Genomic DNA, 23474 nt, shown 5'->3' with positions numbered 1-23474 from the left:
TATGATGAAGCACGGAGAACAGATCGCACATAATTCATTCTTCCATAAACATTTAATTGCAAAAATATGCAGGTTGTTTTCTATAATATAAAATATTATTACAGGGCTTGTAGATTTTTTTTCAGGCAGATTAAGCCAGGAAATTACACAAACTTGCAATATACAAGAGATTTGAGATCTGCAGATGGAAAGCTGTGTATAAAAGCCAGCCATGTTATCATTACTTTTATAGCATCTACAAGTGCAGTGCTTAAACACTGTAATAATTACCTGCTGCCTTGCTTCCAGTCCTTGTATTCATGGGGTAAAAAACAGACCATGCATTCTCCATTTTTGACTTTTGTTTGGTGCTGGAGATGGCTGATTTATAATTTATACTGTGTTCGATATTTGTAGTTACATCCAGAAATAGTATTTGCCAGTGAATATTATTGCAGAGGCCTTGACTTGTATCTGTTGTGTATGCAACGAAAGCACCTTAAGTTTCTCTAATCAAGATAATTGAAGCAGAAGAAGGTAAGCTGACCAGTTAGGGTCACTTGGAGCTGCACATTGTGCAGCAGAGTTGGTCTGTCCAACCATGTTATGGGAGCAGGTTGTGGAAAAGTTGGAAATTCTTAGAACACACTCAGATGCTCTCACGATGAGAGCCTTACTTTGTGAGTATTTTTTCTGGCCTTTAGGGTGCTACACAACATACATAGCTAGAAAAATGATCCCCTTACTGCTACACAGGGCAACCTTTGTTCAAGTATCTACCAGGGGAACAAATCTTCATAGCATGCTGGAGCATACAGAAGGGGATCTTAAGGTCCTGAATTCCGTTGGTCACACACGACTGAGAGCAAGTCAAGCTCAAAGGGGAAGAATTACACAATACCATGACATGGATGAGACCAACTGTATCCCGCGTCCATCAGAAACAGAGAAAAAAAATAGGAAGGGAAAAAAGGGGAAAAACAATGAACAGGTTTCCAAAAACTAGATGGAATTCTTACTGTGTCAAGTCCTCTCTGAATCAAGGAAGGGTTTTGCCCCAGTAAAGGGAGAGATTTTGAATGAAAGGCCCATGGCAACAGAAACAAATCAGCTCCACAAGTACATAATATTCAAATGAGTTTTACATAACTACTCTCCTTTTCTTCCAGCCTTCAGACTGCATGAAAGAATGGCAGAAAACCAAACTGAATATGAGAAAACCAGCCTGCAGGCCAGGGAAGGATCTTTCCCATTGCCTCTGTCAAATAAAGCATGCATGTTCCCAATAAATCACACCTTAAAATAAACCACACTCACCAAAGCAAATGAAAAAACCAAGAGGAAGGGCTGGGAGTGATGCACACAATCCTGCTCCCACCACACCAGCTGCCCTGCTGAAGAATCACAAGGACCTCCCCTGCACAGCTCTCGCATGTGGAAGCTGTCCCTGATGTGACACCATCATCCCAAAAGACCCAGTCCTGGAAATACCACTGCCCACTGGAAAGTGCATTTTACTGTTGTTGGTACAAAATTCATCTTGGTAGCAAGCAAATAAAACAAATTCAGCTGAACGTATCCAAGTTAGAAGCCACTGTAACTCCTGGCATTTTTGGAGACTGTGTGGTGAAACTTATCTTCAGCACATAGAGACTTTCTAGCAACTCCCACAGTCTACTTATTGCTGCTATGTGGCTACAGTGGTCATGAATCAGCGTGGCTTGTAAGTGTGGCCTGTGTGGTGCACTTCTGAGAGTCAACGAAGGAGAATACACAACAGAGTAGAAGGGAGGCTGGTCAACAGCAAGAGTTTGAACATATGCTCAGCAGTAGTACACTGAGGCGTTACCAACAGCCACCACACCTCTTCCCCTGATAGCATCTGAAAGGGACCAAGATAAGGACCGGTTTAGTGGGGCACAACACTCCTGTGTCTAAGCAGGTATTGGGTTGATTGATAATACCAATTTTGTCAATTAATTAATTGCTTGTTATCAAACTTTGGTTGGAGAAGTAGAACACACCTTTTAGTGTACTATCCCTTGCCTTTAAAGTCATAAAGCACTTACATTTTATAGCTTGTTTATTTTTTGCACATGATCTCACTTCTTCCAGTTGCTTAATCCTCTTATTACAATATATCTCATTTGGTTTACATCTTTTCCTGAGTGTCTCCTGTTTACTTGGTCAAATTAATCTGTCTTTTTTCTCCCAACTTTTCTTGTGTTTTGCTTTGAAAGTCTGTTTTACATGGTACCCCTCCCATTGTTTACATGTGTGTGGGAACAGAAGCCAGACTAAGGGGTGGCTGCTGTCCGACAGGGTAATAGAAACTAAATCTTCGCTTAGATAAACGTCTGGCACAACTAATGAGTCTTTTCTCATGGTTGACACTTCTCGGTGGTTCAGATACAGGCTAAACAAGGAAAATTAAGTGTTTATGAGGCTTATGGTGGCATGATTATTGCCTTGAAATAGAGTCACCATGCAGGTCAGGTTGTACTGTATCTGTAAAATATGAAAGATAAATAAGAATGTGTATTACTTTCCTGTTTACAGACTTCAACTTTCCTCCCTTTTTCTCATTCAGCTATAGGCTAATAAAGCCTCTGTTTTCAGCCCTCTTCCAGAAAGACTTCAGAAAAACTCAACAGATTAGGAATTGAGAGAGATCCTCAGCTTCTCTGTAGCCCCTTTTTAAGGAGCCAGAAGAGCGCAAAGATGTGAGGGCTACACCAGCAGTGCAGGGGCAGGACCCTGAAGCCCATACCTTTCCAGAAACAGAACTTGTCACGGGCAGAGGGGCACCTCACAGGCCTGTGCTGTGCAACAAGGACATTTTGGGAGCGCGGGCAGAGGAGGGGTCTAGCAGGGATCAATGTGGAGTTACTTTTGTAGCTCTTTGACCAGGGCAGTTGGGGATGGCTGAGGCACCTCTGCGTACAAAGTTGCGCCTCTGTGAGGTTTGGGGTGAATATACACCATGTCCTCATGTGGATATACCTATTGCAAGACAGACAACATCTTTTTCTGGTTACTACTGGTCTGGAACTGGTTTAAACAAAGGCAGAAAGTAATCCATTCCCAGAATGATTGTCCATATGGGGAACTCTGTTTATAAAGCCAAAGCAATTTAGCTACAATGCCATAAATATCTTCCTTAATTCCATCAATAGTTTTGTGTCAGACACCTTCCCTTGCCATTTTAGCAGGAGCCACAAGGCACCCTCCATCTGGACAAGCACAAAGCCTAGAGGTAAGATTTTAGGGTTTTATTGCTAGTACCAGATAATCTTCAATTATAAATTTTATTCTCAAACTAAGAATTCAACTCATTAAATCACTCTTACATAAGACATGCAAAGGATGGTAAACTAAAAGGTTTTGAACGTCTTTATTCTGCATGTACTAAAAAGAAAAAAGATGAAGGTGATGTAGAACAGTGGTGAGTTCCCCATGAACTTCCTATTAGACTCCCTGCCTTCTCATATGTGACCAAAATCTTTTTTTAATAAACTTGTTATTATAGTTCAGAGTCTCTGCCAAGTGTTTACAGTGTTGCCCTGAGTAACAAGTCTGAGCCAAGGGACTTAATTAAATGTAACCTGCTTTTTCAGTTATAGAATTGTCCTTAAACATCAAAAGGCAAGTGAACTTTAATAACAAAATCTGAAATCACTTTTTGTTTAAGATAAGTTATTTACTCCTCAAGATATATAATCAGTTACTTCTTAGAAAGCATATAGTATTTTCACAGGTAATATCCCACAACCATTTACAGATTTTATGACAAGTAACATAACGTTTGGAGTTCTGGCTTAATGTGAGAATCTCAGATTTCATACTTTCTTCTCAAGCTGTTTCATAGACCACATGGTTGCAGGGAAGAACATAGAAACTTAAGAAAAAAGTTTATAAATGATGGCCCTTTTGATCTCACAATATTTAATGTCTTTACAATTTTAAAGCCTTAACTTTTCATTTTGGAGCACTTGGTTATGCATATATTGCAATTTTTTTTTACAATCATCTCAGAGGAGTTTCTACTCATGAGGGCTTCTGTTAACTGCAAAGGTGGTTTAGGGAAGGTGCTGAAGAGTGATCTGAAAGTCTCGGATGGACAAACACAGGTGACACGGCTGCTGCCTCCCTGGACAGAGCTGCATGCTTGCTAAGTGGAACTGGACCAGAGTTTTCATTCACAGCAGTTCACGGCCCAGCGTATTGATGTAAGATGAGGATGATGCAGCTTATATTGATGTGCTGGGCTAGAAACCAGAGTGGCCAAACCTGCTAAATGGGCCTGCACCCCAGGCCGAGGTTGAGGTCCTATCTGACTCGCCGTCAGGAGGAGAGGCTGTGATGTTGATGCTCTCGCCTCCCATGGGCGCAGGAAGGGCGGGCAGTCCCAGCCAGTGCTGGACCACACCAGCCAGTGTCCTTTTGCCAGGCTGCTCTCCTTCAGAGGCTGTGGGTGCTCAGAGCAGATGCTTTCCCAGGTGAGAAAGTTTCAATGCCTTTCTCCTCTCCCTCTGCAGAAGTTCTAACTTCCCTGTTAACACAATGTTAATAATTTACAACATCTTAAACCTAAGCTCACCCTGAGACCCAGACTGCAGGTCAAATGCAGCTGCCTGGTAGGCCTGGAGATATCAGAAGCACCAGGGCTACACCTTCAGTCACCCTGATAGCGGAGCTGGGCAGTTCTTGCACAGGGGCAGGGACCAGGGTGAAGGCAGTAATTAGCCCCAGAAAAATGTGCAGAGAGCAATGAATCACAGCTGTAACATCACACGTCAGGTGGGGCTGGCAGCAGGGACTTACTGGATTGTTTCCTCTGACCTTTGCTCCTTCTGCCACACCTCGGTGGGCATTTTCTGTTGCTGAAGGTTGTGGACTGTTTCATTTCTCCCTGTTTGCTTCCCTCCATCTCATACCAACTCCCTGTCTCCAGCTGGCATACTGACCACAGCAAGTGGTCACTGGGGGGTCTCATGAGCAGGTCAGTGCAGACTGGCACAGGTTATCTGGAGAGCTCATGAAACCCCAGCCCCTGCAGGGTGCCCACGCACGATGAGACAAAGTTCCAGCTGTCCCCATCCAGTGTGGGCTGTAGTCCTGCTTTGAGCAGCAGTGTGGACTAAGGACCTCCAGTCATCCCTTCTGGAGAGGATTTCACCAATGCTGTGAAGTCATCCCACAGCCACACTGGCTCAGTTTCCAGCTCCACCTCTAAAGGTGGTACTGATGCACCCAGCCTGCTTGGATACTTTCTGGAAAAAACACGTGGTCCCAGTGCAAAATGAAGTCAAACCCTGGCATAGTGATTTATGTGAATCTGCTTGATTTCAGACACATTTTCCTTTTCACAAGCTCTTTCTTCTACTCCTCGAATTCAGGCTTATGAAGTCTTCAATACAGCATTCTGGTGTCTTTACATTTGTGCTAAACCTTTCAGCCTTGACATGTAAACAGTAATAAAGCTGAAGATCACTCCAGACTCCTAGAGACTGGATTGTGGGACAGTTGCCTGGTGTGTGTTACAGCAGTGATGAATAGTTCACCTATTAGACGCTTTATGGATGACTTTCCCTACTCACCATCTCCATCTGATTTTAAATGGCAATAGAGAAATCACTGGAGCAGGCTGTGGGAAGAGCTCTGCATTCCTGAGTTGGGTGAAACAACTGGTTGTGTGGAGTAAGCATTTACTTGGGATCACATAAACAGTTCCAACTTGAAAGAACCACAATCTCTAGATCCCAGTTTGTTTATATTTAACTTTGTACATCTCAGTTTGTGTGTTTTGTTAGTCTAACTAACGATGCTATACTAGTCTGACTGGATTGTGTCAAAATTTTCTGTTTACATTATGCGGTCTTCATGGTTTGAAAACAAAACAGGCACAAAATACAAATAGTGGTATATTGTAATGAAATGCTCTTTACATAAGGGAAATGCTCATGCTCTTCACTAAGTTTGTAGAGCAGAGATCTTAGTGATACTGAAGAGCCTCGATAATAATTACTGTCCAATTTTGAAGAAAAAGTGTAAATTAAGATAGCCGATGTGAAAATTCACCACAAAGGAAATTTGACAGCCTAAACAGGCGAGCAAGACCAGGCTAAATAAGCATGCAAAAGGCGTATTAGTGCTTTGAATTTATAGTCGTGCATATTTCATCTCCACGAGGAAAACCCCTTTGCCGTTCACACTTTCTTCTTCCATTTCTGTCGGGAATGCGTGACATTTCTTCCAGGGCACGACGCTTCTCCCGTCCCCAGTCACACCAAAGAGAAAGCGGGCAAGAGCTCGGTATTGTTTGCAGCCCCCGTGGTGCCACAGCAAGAAAAACGTATTTATTTAGAGTGCCAACAGCCTGCTCCAGAGCGGGATGGGGCGAGGGGCGGCGGGGTAGACGCTCCGGCCGAGGGCAGCGCCGCCGGGCCGGGGGTCGCGGGGGCTCCGCAGCGCGGGGGCCGGACTCGCCTGCGCCCGACGGGGCGGTCGGTGCCGGGGCCGCGCTGCCGCCCACGCCGCGGTTCGGGGAGGCGACGCTGGAGCCCCGCTGTGGGTAAGAGCAGGCAGCAGGCGGCAGGCGGAGAATTGCCTGCGGGGGCGGTGGGGGGGGCACAGCCGGACCCCCACCCCACTCCGCTCCGCTCCGCTGCGCGCCAGCGCTCCGCCGCTCCCGGCCGGGCGGAGAGACGGAGGGAGGCGGGCGGGCGGGGAGGGGAGGGCCGCGGGGCGGGGCGCAGCACGGCGCGGAGAGGGGCCGCCCCCCCGCCCGCTCCGCGGCCGCCGTCGGTGCCGGTGAAGGCGGCGGTGGCGGTGCCGCCGGCTCCCGCCGCCCCCCCTTCACCTCGCCCCGACACCGGAGCGGGCGGCCCCGCGTCCCCCCGTCCCCATGGCCGGGCAGGAGTGGGACTGGTTCCAGCGCGAGGAGCTCATCGGGCACATCAGCGACATCCGAGTGCAGAACCTCCAAGGTAAACCAACACCCCCGGAGAAACCCCTCCCTCCGCCCCCGCGCCGCCCCGCTCCCCTTCCTCGCTGTGCCGGTCCTTCCTCCTCCGCCTCTCCCCGTGCCCTGGCGTGGGTCTGCCGCGGGCTCCCCAGCCCGCCCCCCCGGGCCGTCGTGTGGGACTCCCCCGGCTCCCCGAGGCGGGGGCGGTGCGGGTGTGGGGCCGGAGCTGCCGAGGGGGAGGACGACGGGGCCCAGAGTTCCGCCCGGGCGCGGCGCCGGGCCCGTCCTGCCCGCCGAGAGCCCCGGTGCTGGGGCGAGCGGTGACGGGCCCCACGGGAGGGACGGGGCACGGGGGCTCCGCTGGTGCTGGGGATGCTGCGGCGGCGGGGGGCGGCACGGCCGGTGTCCCCGCCCCGGGCGGACACTGCCACCCACAGCCTTCTCCTGAGGGCCGTCGCGGAGGGGGCTGCCGGCTCCCCTCGCTCCCCATCGGGTGCACCTCACCGGCTGGGCGGTGCCACGGCTCTCCCTGCTCCGCGGTAGCTTTGCCTTTTGCTGCCCAGGAGCCCCATAAACTGGGGAGGGGGGGGGAGAGCCCGCCCCGCCACTCCCACGTGGAGTTTTGGAGGTACTCGGCCGCAGCCAGGCTCTAGGTCCGTGTCGGCGCAATCTGAAGGGAAGCCGATGGCTATCTAAGTACTCAATTCAGTGTACCTTCTCATAAGCTTCTGTTGAATAAACATAGAGCTTTTGGATAAATCATCTACGAGATGCTCTCCTATTCAGCCACAGGCTGTGCTGGCGGAAAGGATGCAAATACCTAGATTTGAATGTAGTTTGGTACCAATGTAGTACTTCCTCCGAAGTTATCCTTGCCCCTCACCAGCTAACTCTCCGTGATTGGCAGGGACAGCAAGAATTGATGAAAGAAGAAAAAGCAGCAGTGGTTTATGGGAGAACAATTTGTTTAATGTAATATACCAATCTTAATCAACAGCTCATGTTACACTGCAATATATCTTCATGTTCCCTAAAAAATAATAGACTTGAATTATAGGTCATTATCTCTTCCTGTTTATGCATAATGATATTAGGGAACTGTCTACTGGCAGAGGCAATGCAGTTGCTGGAAATTAGTTTTGGTTTGGCCTGATTATAGAAGATGTATAATTTATAAAAAGAGACACTCAAATTAGCCATTCTTTCAGCTCTGATGTTGTATTAATACAGTTAAATGCTGATGGGGTCACTCCACAACATTTTGACCTGCATCATCATGACCTCTGAAATTCAGATTTTGAGTACAGCCAGGACTGTTGATTCCAGGTTGAACTCCCCTTGGGTTTTGACAGTCTCTCATTACATTGTATTTCTACAGTTCTACATCTCTGACTCCTGGCTCTGTCTCTTGATTCTGTGTGTTAGCATGGATGGCCTACATCTGATCTCTTTTTGCTCAAAACTGTAGCAATTAAACCAGGTTTAACTATTAATTCATGGGCATTTTTTGAGAAGGAATAGAAATCTGTTCCTAAAAAGAGTAATAAGTTTGTGGTTTTGCCTCTCAGCCATTTGTGTAAGAAGGAGTTAAACTCATTTTCTTTTCTGGAACTTAAAATGCATTTATACAGATGCACACAGCCTTCTCTAAAATTCCTATAGTCCTGTAGGAGAATGTCATCCTACAGGGCAAATTCTTTTGAATAACATGTTCATGAAAAAACCTCCTGTTCCCTTCTTGCCATACAAGAGGAAATTTGAGAGATATATTAGTTGTCACCTTGCTTGCACTACTAAATAGGGTTTTAAGAAGCTTGATGCCTGGTGTGGGCTATTATAGGGGACAAAAAGCATTTCTTCTAAGGTGCTGCTCCAAAGCAAGTGATAATATCTATCGCTTGCAGTATATGTGCTTCGTAACACATAGTTCTCACATTTTCTTCTGGAGATGAAAAACGTTTTACAGATGGTGAGTCTGATACTTGGGAGAGTGTGATTTTTGTCACTTGGGAGCTCAGTGGCAAAGCACAGTGCTTCTCTTCAGTGTGGTTTCTTGTAAAATGGCAGCATATGCTCTATGTTCAAATGTAGTAATTAAACTTGCTCCTGCTGCATAATTCAAAATTCATTCTCTTCAAAACAATGCAATCTGAATCACTGCTAGTAGCATTGTCACTTGCAGAATCAATAACAGTTTTGATGTGCTAGAAAGTCATGAGTCTAGGATGAAAAACCAGCAAAGGCTGATGCAGAATTCCCAGCGGCACCAGCAGAGCTCCTGCAGGGTCACGCTGCTCAGGGCCATGCGAAGGACCTCAGGTGCTGAGTGTCCTCGTCTGCTGCTGCGTCTCCTGCTCCTGCAGCGCTCTCTTGCAAGACGAGCTGTGTTTGGGGTGGGTGCTGTGAAGCCGATGGCTTGCCTTATTCCAGAATGCTTCCTTTAAATGGGACGTTTTACATATGTGAGGGTGCTTCCCAGTCTCTGGGGCCCCCATGACATGAATTCAGACCTGAGTCGTGTCTGCAGTACACAGGGACTATGTTGTAAGGAGAAGAGGAAAGGTAGCAGCTAAATATTTGCAGATATGAAGAATACAGGAAAACACTGGCATATCTACATGGAGATGGACACTGACATCCTACTTCTTTTGATGCACAGAGCCAGCCAAACATGAGGTCTTTCAGGTCTGGAAGATAGATACAGGCATTACCGTCATGCTGTGTCCAAGCCATCCTGCCCAGCAGCTGATTGGAAATGGTTTAGTGCTAGAGTTACGTGATGGTTGGACTCGACCTTAAGGGTCTCTTCCAACCAGAATGATTCTGTGATGAAAGAGCACAACGAGATGAACTCAAGTGGTGATGACCATGAGAAACTGTACCACTAGCACCTCAGCAGCCTACCTGGTATTAAAAGTTTCTGCAGGCATCATACAGCCATCTGCTGTAGCGGTTTTCCATACCCTTTCTGCCTCCTTTTTAAAAAGCTAGAATTATTCGTTTCTCTTGACAATTTCTTCGTTATGTCTTAGCTAAGCTATAGAGCACTGCTGACAAAAAGTACTATTTGAAGATGGCATATGCTGTTTCAGTCTGTTGCATCTTCCCTCTTCTAGTTTGGCAGTTCCAAATCCAGGAAGGTACCAGGATGCTGGTTACTAGGAAGTGTCTGCTCTCATGGTGGTGCTTTTGCAGTGGTATGACCCCACTGAATTCAGGAGTTGTTCTAGGTGCATGTGCTGGGTGCAGAAGTAGCCTCGGGAACTATATATTCTGTCATATAACCAATGGATGGAATTATGGCTTCTGTGAGGCTTTCATCTGTTTCATCTGGAGACTAAAACTGATAGCCAGGGGTGAAATTTGCTAAAGTGACTGGACTTAGGGAGGAAAAAAAAGGAGGTTTTAAAAATGGAGTTACAGCCAAATGCTTAGACATGAGCATATGATGACGGACTTTCATTTTCCCTTTCCATCAAGATCAGAGAGTTTCCATTTTGTTTTCTCAATGAAGGAAGTGATAGTTCAAAGCTGTCACAGGTAAGCGATGCTAAAAGCCAAGCACTCTGCTTCTGTTCTCGACAGAGGTAATTTCAGGGTACAGAGGCAAAAATGACAATCTGATGGGGAAGAGGAGAGGGGAATGTAAAAAGGGAATAAGCACCAGGTATGGTGATGCACAAACTAAGTTCCTTACTCCAGGTCTGTTTGGTTTCTAGGTGCATTTAATAAATTGATATTCTTATGCAATTTGTTCTATTTGTATATTCTCCATAGTGAATTTCTCCACATACTGAAAGAGAAAAATGGAAAGCCTGCGCAGAATGTAGGAGCACATCATCAAGCAGTGGAAAGCTCAATAATTAATTTCCTGCCATGAGATGTTTTTTTTTTCTCTTTCTTTCTTTCTTTCATTCATTACAACACCAGCGGGAACATTTTGTTACAACACAAGAATATTTTAAAATCTTTCCTACTGGAAGCTTGATTTAGGATCATCAGAAATATACTCCCGTATGTGGTGAATTGCACTCACTAGAAAGAGGCGACATCTTCACCAGGAATTATTCTCTTTTAGGTAATATTTTAGTCCTGTGCTTTGCAGTAGTCTGAATCTATATTTAATATTATGTATCTTCCCTTAAATTCCTTGGAATTAAATATGTGGAGGTGAATACTTGTGCAGTCAAGTATTATTGTCCATCTCTGACAAACAAGTACTGTTACCACCATTTAAAATAATTATGGTTTGAATGTCTATTTTTTATAACAGAGTACATGGGCTGGGATGGCAGAACTCTACCATTCTTCTATTAGAGGACTAGACAGGGAGCCCAAAGTCCTGATACTCATCATTGTGCTACTCACTCAGGGTTTGATCCAGAACTCACAGAAATTCATAGATGTTTATTCTTTGATTTCAGTACATTTCAATACTTTATTGAGTCTCAGGTTTGCTCTGCTGAGGGTTGCATGGTCTTCAAACATACCTGGAGGGCTATACAGGAACATACTGTAGTGATGTCACAAATAATGCCAAAAACACTGGTGACAGGCTGAAAGAAATAAACTGAGCAATACCAGCCCCACTGGCTCCCCATCCTTGTCCTAGTTTCTACCTTTTCATTAATCGCTTAGTCTTAAACTCACAGCAGTCTCTGATTTTGCTTGTCTTTCTGTTTGTATCCTTAAGATTTAGACTTCTGTAAGCTGTGGACAGCGGTAACTACAGTTGTTACTGATATGAACCTCAGCTTCCTTTGAGATAACGGGTCCCAAAAGCTGTGTCTTAAGAGACAGTGAGGGTGCTCAACTCCTAATAGTTAACTCTCTCTTTCAGTGAGAGTATCTCCATATCTTTTCTTTGGGGACCTTAGGCATCTCTGAAGGACATCCATCAGGAACAGCTTATAGGCAGTCAGGAACTCTTGAAAATGTTTCTCTCTCTATTTGTGTATATCCCTTTATGTATGAAGCATAATTCTTCTGACTGTCGCACCTAACTAGAAAAAGTAATTTTATTTTTTGTTTTTTACATTATAAGATACAGCAGCGTTTAGTCTGTGTGCTGTAGTTTGTCATGCCTTTCAAACACATGGAAATTTTACAAGTGGAAGGAAACCTTTTTTAATACATCCATTCGTTCTGAGAAAAGCAAGGTGCTGTAACTGTTGATTACTTTAATTCGTCTATAACTTGTTCCCGTATCTAGCGGGATTTCATTCTGCGTGTAGACATTTTCATTTCAGTGGAGCTCTTTGTAGATTTAGGTAACATTTAGAAAGATTTAATTGCTTGGAGAACCTTAGATGAAGTCCTGTAGATCCACAAAGTGATGCTATTCTATGTAAAAGTGAAGTTAAATAGGCCTGAGAGTTACAAACATGGACCCTCAAAATAAAGATTCAGACCCAGGTATAAGAAGCCAAAGATAACGCTGGAAACATAAGTCTTCTGGTGGGGATGGTCTCCATAAGGGCACTCTGATACCTGACAGTATTTGTCAGCAATGGAAGGAAAACTTACCTGCTGCAGATGGAGGGAGCCCTGGCAGTGAAGTGAAGGAGCAGTGAGAGGCAAGATACAGATTGCAAGTTTCAGCAGGCAGTTTTAACAAGGTCAATGCCTCATTTCTCTAACAAATTAGGCGTCTGGTCTCTCTGTCCCATTGCATGGATGAAATTACACCAAATTCAAATCATGCCCAGTAGCTCTGCAGTCAAATGAACTCTTTCTTACACCTGTGTATTAACACCTCACTGTAAGAGAGACTGTGTTTGGCATCCAAGTATGGACCAGACTCGAGGCATGGGGTTGATCTGTTGTCACTTGCCAACATCAGCTTCTCTATTCTTTCCTTGGTGAGCTGTTCGGTCGCTGACAGCCTCAGTGTTTGGACATCTGGTGACATCTCAGACCCTATTGCTTGCCTGCAGTTGAATTGCAGTTTAAAAATGGCAGTCTGTAAAACACAGTGATTAAACCAGTGCTGATTAAAAAATGTCCTGTACTTTTCATAGTTTCTCCTGCTTGTTTTTTGTTTTGTTCACTCAGCCTGGGCAGAAATTCAAAAAACGTTCTTTCTCCTAAAGACCATGTTGAAGTTATGTCACTTGCATTCTGAAGTATTTATCACCTTTACTTTGAAAATATTACAAAAGAATTAATTTGTTTCCTTTTTCCATTTTAAAGACAGGTTCCTGTTGGACTAGAATAAGGAACCTTGGGCATTTTGGCTTGTCAATGTCTGTTTAAACATTATTGTTTATGTCCTATGCTGCTTAAACTTAGTGTTATTGCAGAATGATTGTCAAGGGGAAGTGCCAAATGTTATCTATCTCTTCATGTAGAAGTCAAAAATATTCTTATAATTATATATTCAGAAGAAGAAATTACCTCTGTGTCAGTGCTGGGGTGGTGAAGGGCATCACAGCACCTTTTAAGAAATTTACATGTTTCTTTACGTACTGTTCTATTTTTACCTCTCCCCAACCAGTTAAATACAGGGACTGTAGGTGGAGGATTGCAGGATGGATTTTGCTTCATTATAATTGCTGCATATTTCTGTGCAAACAGCTGAGCTGTGTTTTAGCTGTAGTTTGAGGCTTTATACCCACAAACACGAGTTTAAATTGACATCTTGTAAGGAGACTCATAATAGCAACAGCCTGGATGTCTGCAGAGTGAACACTTGTGGACATGTAACCTCCAGCAGAGAGGATTTCCTTCTAAAACCAGAAATCCCACTGCATCTGAAAAAATGTTATCAAAAGCACTTGAAAGAAAACACTCATCTCTATGCCTGTTATTTAATTTACTGGCATGATTCATGACTTTTGTGTAAGACTTCGAGGGATTTTGTTAATTATTTTCCACTAATTCAGACATATAGAAAAATATATTTTAACTGTAGTATCTTAAGAAGTTCTGATATATATCAGTGTAATTCAGACCCAGTGAATCTATGAACAATGACTTTTCCTGTTTCTTATACTTTTAATGTAGCATCTTTTACTGTTGTTAGTCAGAAGTGAGATCTTTCTCATTCATCATTCTCTAGACCAATGCTGTTATTTGCTTCACGGGGGAGATTTTTGTGCTTTTCTCCTTTGGTAGTATAATTCTAGTTTACAAAATAAACGCTCATGAAATATGTGCCACAGGATTGATTTCAAATAGAAACATTTATATTCCAGTCCTTGTTGCCTTTAATGCATGGATCCCTTTGGATCTTTATCCTACCCTAATTAAGACTGGAGATGAGTGCATTTCATAGTGTCCCAAGCTGGACAAAGAAGCCTCTGCTTTTGTGCAGTGTCCATTATAAGGAAACACGGCTGTTTAGTGGTGTTTAGATTGGCAGGACAGGCAGACCCCAGCCCTGCAGTGCAGACTCCTGAGGCTGCGGTGCTGCCTCGCTCACTCCCGCGATTCTCCGTACATCTGAGCCCATGCGGAGCCGTGCTAAAGTCAGGGATGCTCTGCCCATGAAGTGGCCCAGCGACATCAGATTGTGTCACCAGGGCCTTCATGGGCACAGGGATTTTAAGTAGAAGGCCAAATATTGGCTGAAGGCAGCAAGTCATGTTCTGCTGGTCTGTACCAGGGGATTTGTGGCTTTTCAGGCAACTGGACTTCTTGGTTTTCTCTTTCACGTTTGGGTTGAGTTAGAGGCTCTTGTAGTTACCTGGTTGTGAAATGAGTCTCGATTGTCTAATTAACTGCCGTCTCGGTGAACACCACGGTGCTTCTGTTCTTATACTGGGACCCCCGGGATGGGTGCTCTGTGTTTTAGCCAGACTCAGATGGAAGCTCACATTTAGGTCTTGTACCACAAGTCATTCCTCAGAGGGACCAAGGCTCTCCCAAGCAGCTGTGGCTCAGCAGTTGCAGTCTCCATGTTAACAAAGAGACCTTAAAAGAAAATATTTTGTACGTTGCACCAGGAAGAAGGTGTTTACAAGAAGATGAACTTCAAATACACTGCCTACATGCGTTTTTTTCCCTCTGCACCCAGTTTACTGTTACTGTAAGGGGTTACCACTTCTGTCAGTGGTGACATGGCAGGTCCTACTGTTTTTGACCTGTTCCTCAGAATAATTCACTTGGTAGCACTTCTGAAACCTCTGAAAGGTCTCTGATGTGTGCTAATCTTGCTGTTGCCTTCTAACTCTCAAGTGCTTATGAATAGCTACATTTTTATTCTTCCAGCATATTTTTCCTGTGTTTTCTTCAAGAAGCCCAAATAGCAGTGCAATAAACCCCTCGATGATCAGGCGACCACGCGTTATTCATATGTTGTGAGAGCTGTATTACAGCCTGAAGTGGCCGTTCCACGTGGCTCCAGCTGAAGCTCTGAGCTGCTGCCAAAGCACAGGGGCAGGTTACGAACACGAGATGTCTTTCTGTTGTGCACTAATGGTCAGATAGAAGTACTTTGCCATTTTCTTTTATTCTTTGCAAAGAACCCTCTAATGTATATCAATAAGTTTTTTGCATATGCAATCAGTGTAGTTCACAACCAAGGGCTAATTAAGCTTCTCTTGGCTCGGTGAAAAATAAGAAGGGCAAGAGAGTCCTGGCACCGCGACAAATGAGAGCAATGCCAACGAAGATAACTTTGTTAAAATCTAATCCTTCATATGACTGCATCTGGACACGTGATTAAAGCTTCCTGGCTCTTACTGATGTTCATGATAAACACGAACTGCAGTTATAACTTAATAAAGATATTGAATTTATAAATAACATGGTATGAAATGTCCACTTCAGACTTATTGTCTGGGATATATGTAAGGAAATAAACATAAATCTGTCTGGGCTCTTTGCCCAGGGAGAGTAACCAAGGCAAACAGAGGTGGGCAGATGGGGGAGAGCCATGGAAAAGCAGAGTGCTCAATCCCAGCTGCCTGGTCCTCAGAAGCCTGATGGGAGCGGAGGAGGGGCTGCGGCCAGCACTTCCATGGGGCACTTGAAATCAGTGAATCGTGAAAATCCTGCCCAAACAAGATGAGATTTCAGAGACAAAATTCCCATTAGATTCTCCCTTTTTCACAAGGTACTTGGTAGGCCTGTTTCTGTTACAAATCCTGAGTGACTCCAGCAGTTATTGTTCAGAGTAGCTGGAGGAGTGCTTGGTCCCTGTCCTTGTTCTCAGGTTCTGCGCTGGGCAGGGGACTTCCCAGCCCTGATGATTAATGCCACTGAACAGTATTTGGTTCCTGTTACTCTCAGGTGGCTTTTTTGTCTTTTTTTTTTTTTTTTTAAAGATCTTCCTGGATACAGGGCAAAGAGTGATTTAAAGTTGTAGAGACTCTTGTGTGAGGTTTTCTATTTCAGCTCAATATAAAGTAAAAAGTTTTAAAGGGACCTAATGTTAGTTAAAAAGAATTTGTGCTCAGCCTTCTTCCAGAAGTTAATACAACTATTGACCTTGGCTGAAAGAAGACTGAGTATGAATTTTTGCTGGCTAAGCTGTATTTCTTCTTTTGAAGGTAGATGGTCTTTTTGATGTATTCAATTTTGACCTTTCAAAACTTTAAAACGTTGTGCATTTACCAGAAGGACCAAAGATAGGAGCTTTAATTGTCTTCAAAAACTGTGAATATCAAGAGGAAGCACCATGTATTAGCTGCTGATACAGCTAAGGGATGCTATAAAGTCCTTCATCTGTAACGCTGCAGTTGACAGTATCAGTCATCATGAGTTCATTTTAATTTAAGAACTTGGAGGTCACACCAGTGTGATTCCTCTGAAGTCAGGAACGGTTGTGACCCCGGTGGTGGTAGCCCACGTCTGCAGGACAAGGTCAGCGCATGCTTCCCATCCAGCCCTGGGTGTCACTGAGAGGGACCGTCCTCAGGTGCTGAAGGATCCAGATGTAGCTGGGGAGGTCTGGAAAGCTGATACCTGTCTGTCTCACAAGACTGTTTGGAAACTAATTAAAGCATCCAATTATATTCATATTTTATTTCAGATGGTCAGATCTTGGATAACTTTCAAGTCCTTAACTTCTTTTAATTTTGCAGGGGGTGTCTAAGCATTTTTTCGTTGCCTATCCCACAGATGGCTCTAGAGCAATTATTTTCATGCAAGATCCCTGTTTTTTCATGCATATGGAGTCCTTCACTTCTGTGCTGAGACTGATGATGAAAGCCTGTTGCTGAGGTGGTCTGGGTACCTACAGCAAGCTCAGATGAGACCCCTGTGTTGCATCACTCGAGTCAATAGACAGCTTTGCCATTCAGGCACTTAATTATGAACTGAATGTTCACTTGACCTCTTATATTCTCATTTCACTAATGAACCAAAACTTACAAAGAGTGACTGACTGCGGAGCTGCTGCAGTTTGGGCTCTGTGAGCCAAAGTTTCCGCTCATTTCATTTATCACACTAATGATCAGTTTTGGAACTTGAACACAGGCTGCCTCTCAGGAGCTGCATAGAGAACACAGATTAATGTGCTGACCTGATGTCCACAAAAAGATTGGCATGGGCTGCCCACTGCATTTTGACTTGCCAGTCCTGCTGCACGCGTATGTTCTTGCATGCTGCATCCTTACAGAAGGAGCGGGCTGCTCTGGGTGTGGAAGTCACATTTCATAACTGTGGTTTTACAGAGGGGGACCAGGCTTGAGTTCTGGTACTCAGATAATGTTGATGCCCATAGGCTTTGCTTTCCCATTGCTCTGCGTTTGTCTTGACTAAAATTGATATGTGTTCTTAATACATTCTAGCAGGGAGTTATTTCTGTTTCTTTAATATTTGAGCATCTCCTGGTTTTGATGCATTTGACACCCCTACATTAGGGTTGGAGATTAATTGCACATGAAAGCCAGAGGGCTTGTTTCGAGTTTATCCAGACAGCCTAATAACATACTTTTCTGTGTGTGAACACGGAAAGCTTTGGTAGAGCAAGCCTTGAACCATGGACTTGTCTTTCCAAAGTGATCATTGTAACTACCTGACCAAATTCCTGTCTTCGCACTTTCTTTTTCCTTTCCTTCACCATCTGACAGCAAAAGCTCATCATGTCATCTGACAATTCGCATGAACTGTAATACATATATGCTGCCTTCTCTATTGTAAGCTTTTAAAACTTGCTAATTCACAGGAGTTACCATCCTATCTTTCGTCCCAGCATGTGGTGTTCCCATGTTTGGCACTGGGTGGTTTCCTTCTGCGTTTGCTCGTCCTTGTTGGTGTTTTCTCCAGTGCACACCAGTTGGTGCAAAGGCTAACCGAGTGCAATCAGATTTCATTTTGGCTTGCCTTAGGGTTTTTTAAATGCAAGAAGAACAAAATGTTTGTGGAATGGAGTCCACCTGCTTTTTTCTACTTCTCCCTATTTGTGAAGATGTATTTTTGAAGTCTCTTGTTGATCATCTTTATAAATTACTATTTTATCATCTTCAGGTAAAACTGTTTTTTTCCAAGTGCTTTAGAATAATCTCAGTCAAGATCAAAATCAGCTGCGCTCCCTCTGCCTCTTCTTACTATGCTTTCAGTTCACTGAGTTTGTTCCAGGAGTTTTGTTTGCCTTGGTTTGAGTATGTGTTGCTAGAAAGGAGATAAAGCGGAGCTGAGAAAGAGAGAAAACTTGCTAGTAGAGTCTGGAAGAGGGTAATTCATGGTGAACATCTCCAGGAACTATGATTTGTTTTCTTTGAGGAATGTATGCTAATAAAAGCTTTCCGTTTGCATGCATAAATGAAGCTGATTAAATTTTATCTCAGGCTGAACTTGCTGTCAAATCATACTCTGCAGTTCAGTCGTCCAAATCATCCAAATATTATTTTAAGAGAGCAGTGTTATATCCACTATCCTGAAACCCTGTCTGAAAAAACTCGGTGGGGTAGAGAGGAAGACCAAGGGAGAGCTTATTTAGGACACGGATGAGACGTATTTATCTTACATGAATGTAGAGGGATATCTACCTAAAGATGACTTTCTGCCCTGGATGATTAAGGATGTGTTCTGCAAGAGAAGGAAGCCAGAGAGTTTAGAGAAACAAAATTAGACATAGAACAGTCAGATTCTGTTTTTCCTTTCTGCAAAGGTCACAGAGGCAATTAATTGCCTCACCTTGAAATGCAGTTTATGATGGAAATTATGTGATACCATAGAGTGTAAGCTGCCTTGAAGGTAGTTGTAGTTGGAGTCGTGTGGTGTTACAGCTTGATAAATAAGCCATTCTGACCTGCTCCTGGAAGACTCCTTTTCTTCTTTGTTTTCTTTTCCCACTTTCTCAAATGTTTTGATGTCTGGTGATCTCCATCTGGGCTTGGCTTCATGATGTGAGGAGAGGAGAGCATTGCTGTTTAGTTTCATGACTCTTAGAGTTCAATTATTACTGCTAAAGGAACGAACAGATGACAGGTGCTTTGCTGAGCCCTTTCTTTCCACTTTCTTTCCTGTCACTGGAGCACGGGAAGTGCTGAGACCTGGCAACTCCTGAAACAGCCCAGGCAAGGCCTCCCCATGGCACTTGGGCACTGACTTGTGATCAGTGCGTGCGTAGGAGCTGATCCATTACTTAAGGCTTCTTTGGGAACCCCAAAGAACAATAATATCCTGTTGACTAGGATTTTACTATTTATATCCATCAGCTGAGCAACCGCCTCCTCTGCCTGCTCCCTGGTTACCAGTCTGTAAATCTGTCTTTGGGCCACGTTGTCTGTTGCATGGTTGACAAATTGATTTTTAATTTCGAAATGAATTTGCTTGAGACACTTAGAAGGGCAAATACAGTAATGAAGAAATGTGTCAGCATTTCTTGCTTAGTTAACCTGTTAGCTTTTTGGACATCAGGCAAAGAGACTGGCAGGATGCTAACCTAAAAATAAGGGGTATCATTAGAAAACAGTACAAACCTATAGCAGTGCAAAGAGGAGAACAATTAGATCCCTTATAGGTATGTTTGTAGAGAAGTGCTGACACACACCTGTCAGATTAAAGACCGAATCTTGCCACCCACATACTGTCCCAGCAGTTTATTCCTTCCTTTTTTCTTCCTTTTTTTTTTTTTTTCTGCAGCAGATTTTCAATCTACTTAAATAGAAAAGGTGCCATCTTTCAGAAAAACCCTTCCCTGGCTTTGAAACATAGGGAAAAACATGTCAGATTTAGCCTGGTGTTTTCTAGACTGTTTTTTAAAAGGCGAGCCTTTTGAGAGGGGCTGTACAATTCACTTCAGAGAGAAAAAATACAGTCAAACCTGTGGGAGTCTGCTAAGGTGAAGTGAAAAGAATGCAATTATTTCACTGGGAGCTTTTATGAAGATTTTTGAGGCTCCTCTCAGAAACCGAAGTGTGTTAATAATGGGACTTAGTCATAAAGCCCAATTGCTTTGGCTCCGATATGGATAAACCCTGTCACAGTGGGAGTGGGTTACACCTGATCTGAATCAGAAGAAGCCACCGCTCCGAGGTGAAGCTGTTTTTAACCGTGTGAACATGGATCACGTAGTTCTCTTGTTTTGCTTTGGTGCCATCCTGCATGACCAGAGACCAGTTCTTTTCTGAAGACCTTACTGCTGTATCCCCCATCACAGCACCGCGCAGCCCTCGGCTTCCCAGATGCTTCTTCTCCGCACTTTGGGAGCGCGGTGGTTCTGCACAGCTCCCCTCTGGCACTCCCCAGCTCTGCCGTTTGAGGTTTTCTGGTGAATATACATCCTCCGTGTTAAAGCACTTCAAGCAAAATACAGGGCATGTTGAGCAGTTAAAAGTGAGCTGGGAATACTCGGAGAAACCAGTGTATTTGCTGAAACCATTTTCTAATTAGAGTGAAAGCTTTCTGCTTATAGAAAGTTTGGAGTATTTTTGTTACCATCTGGATACCTAAGCTTGGACAACAAATCACTTCTGACATAATGACGACAGCATATAATACTGTGTTCTTCTAACCCATGCCTCATTAATGTGGAAGCACATGGATTTTCCTGCAAAATGTTGATTCGCCATCTGTGCTAGTATTTTTTGTATGAAGTGAAAGACTGCCCTTTGTGTTGCGATTGCAATAGACCCGTTCTGCTTTTACTGACTCCTCTCTGTTGGACCAAATGGGTAGGTCACAGAACAAAATAAAACTGCACCAAGCAGTACTTCCTGCTACTGCTTATCTACCTTACTCCCAATGTGGGAGCTATCAAAATTTATTAAAGGTGGAACTCAAAAGATTTAGTGACATTTTCTGTTGTTCTCACTTTTCCTTTCCCATCCTTTGGCTTTAATTTGCTTACTTGGGCTGTAAGCCCCTGGTTTTGGGGAAAATGTAAATTCCTTGTATGCCTGTTGTAGCTGTCAAAACCTGAATAGGAGAGTGTGTAAAGGACAGTAACATTGCTGAAGTTAAAATGGTTTAGGTAGATTTAAAATGGTTTAGGTGGGAGTTGCCCAATGAATGGGTTGCAGTCATGTTGCACTTCAGTTATTATATAAAATAGCTTAGAGGTTATTTACCTTCAGAGCTAGGCATTAGCATTTTGAGTCTGGTCTATGTCTGGGGATCCTCAGCTTCATTGTACTTCTCCACTGACTTCTTAATTGCACTTTAAATTTTTCTGCCTTCAATGTGAGGCATTTCATATTTACAGATTAATAGTTAGGATTCCTATAAAGAAGATGTCACAAAGCAATCTGTCTCTTCACCATCAAGTTATTTGAAGTATCACAAAAAAGATGTTTTACTTGCTCTGAAACTTTATTCCGCTACCATATAATTGGTAGCTTGCTTCATACTCACAAACCAGGATTGGTGGTTTCCAGATTAAACCCATCAAACCTGGGGATCTTTAATCATCTTATTTTTTCATTATCTCTCTTGGGTTTTGCTTTTTCATGTTCTTGACCCTGAGAAAAAGATGGAACATCTTTAGATAAATATTAGCAGTAAAAATGTAATCTGCTTCAGTAAATTAATCTACATAGTATGTTTTAGCACAGAACAATTAAGAGACAGATTCTGTTGAACTTTGGTAGTTTCACTTCTGCAACCTCATGGAGATCAGCTGCCTTGTGGAAGATATTGATCTAAATTTTATTAATGAATTTTTAAGGTAATTTTGCTACATCAGTAGATAAAACCAAAGGAGGAGGAAAGGGCTTAAAAAGAGATTCTTTCTGACATTTTGTGGAACAAAATCCTCCACTTCTGGGGAGGACAGACAGGACAGCAAGGAGCAGCCTGCTCTGGAGCGGCTGGAGATGGAGAAGCTGGTGGGGCAGGAAGGCGACTGATCCCCATGCTTTAGAGGCAAGTCCATCTCTCTTCAGACACAGTGAATGACTGGATTCAGTAACAAATTGGAAACAGCCATAGTGAAGCCTTTCTCAGCTCCCTGAGGCTAACTTCTGGTGGGCTCTAACGAAGTGGAAGCAGCAGTGACTGGTGGCAGTCGGCAGGATGTTATCAGAGAATTGATTGGAATAGCGTTTTCTGAAATGAGAGAATGTGAGTAGGAGAGACCTGAACATGTAGGTAGATAAAAGCCTATGATTTTGCCTGCTGGGATGAGAAAATCCAAAGGTGTTTCCTGGTGACATGGAGGAGGAGGTGGTTACAGCATAGGAAGCTAAAAGATATTTTGATGCTTTGTTCATGACTTGGATCCACTAAATTATGCACATGTGCAAACCTCTGTAACTATAAGCTGTTACGCTTGCCTTCATCCTCCCTACTTGTCATATTAATATCCTTGGCTGCAACTGGGATCTGATCTTGCACCCACTGAATTTTTTGCCGTTGAGCTCAGTGGAGCTAAATCTGGCAGCTGCAGTGGCGGAGCCGCCGCTCTCTGCCGGGCCCACGAGCGCAGAGTTGCGCGCTGGAGGTTCCGAGCACACGGTGAGGGCCCCCAAGGGCTGCAGCATGGCTGCAGGCAGCTTATGTAAATATATCTTCCTGCAGTCCAAAAACCTGAGTATACAGAAATACATACCTGAATTAGATACAGATCCGTGAATCAGTCTGACATCCTGAGCTGTTGTCCTTGATTGGCATGTTGTCAGATGGCCAGCAGCACATGCGTGCAAGAGGGGTGATGTGGAAGCCCCTAGGTGGATGTTACAAGAGCTTTACACATGTATTTGTCTAGGTGTAGTAGTCATTATTGTGGTTTCTGGCCTACTTCTCAGCAAAGCAATTAGCAAGTCCGAAAGGTCTTGCCTAAAGGCTCTCACAAGCCATGAATTATGCATTTAATTCTGTATCCTGCCTTCCATTTCTCTAACATGCGCTTTCAGAAGATTGTGTAATGTCTATTTACCCCCTTATTTTCCCTGTAAAAATTCAGCGACCTGGTGCCCAGAACAGGGGAACAGGAAAGAGTTTTTGTCATTGCTTTGCAACATACAACTTTTTTTTTTTTATTTTTATTTTCAGGTGCTGTATATGAAAGAAAATGCTTGTTGCCAGACAATAATATCTTTAGGCTATCCAGTACCTTCCCTGATGCAAGTCCTGAGAGCAACAGCAATCTGCTGGGCATTCAGCAGCAACAGCTGCTGCCTGTCTGATACCATTAAAA

At 43.8% G+C, this 23474-nt stretch overlaps 1 protein-coding gene across 1 annotated transcript in view; it reads left to right on the top strand.

The window, feature by feature from the left end:
- Positions 1 to 6763: 6763 nt before the first annotated feature.
- The window catches only part of CLMN (calmin), a 77432-nt gene continuing 60721 nt past the window's right edge, over positions 6764 to 23474 (top strand). Inside the window, exon 1 of the mRNA XM_065839504.2 lies at positions 6764 to 6968. Coding sequence (XP_065695576.1) covers positions 6887 to 6968 — 82 coding nt within the window. The 5' untranslated portion in view covers positions 6764 to 6886. The remainder of the gene's footprint in view (positions 6969 to 23474) is intronic.

Source organism: Patagioenas fasciata, chromosome 5, assembly GCF_037038585.1.
Source record: "Patagioenas fasciata isolate bPatFas1 chromosome 5, bPatFas1.hap1, whole genome shotgun sequence".
Lineage (NCBI taxonomy): Eukaryota > Metazoa > Chordata > Aves > Columbiformes > Columbidae > Patagioenas > Patagioenas fasciata.
Note: the sequence above shows the minus strand (reverse complement) of the source record. Positions and strands in the feature narration are given on the sequence as shown.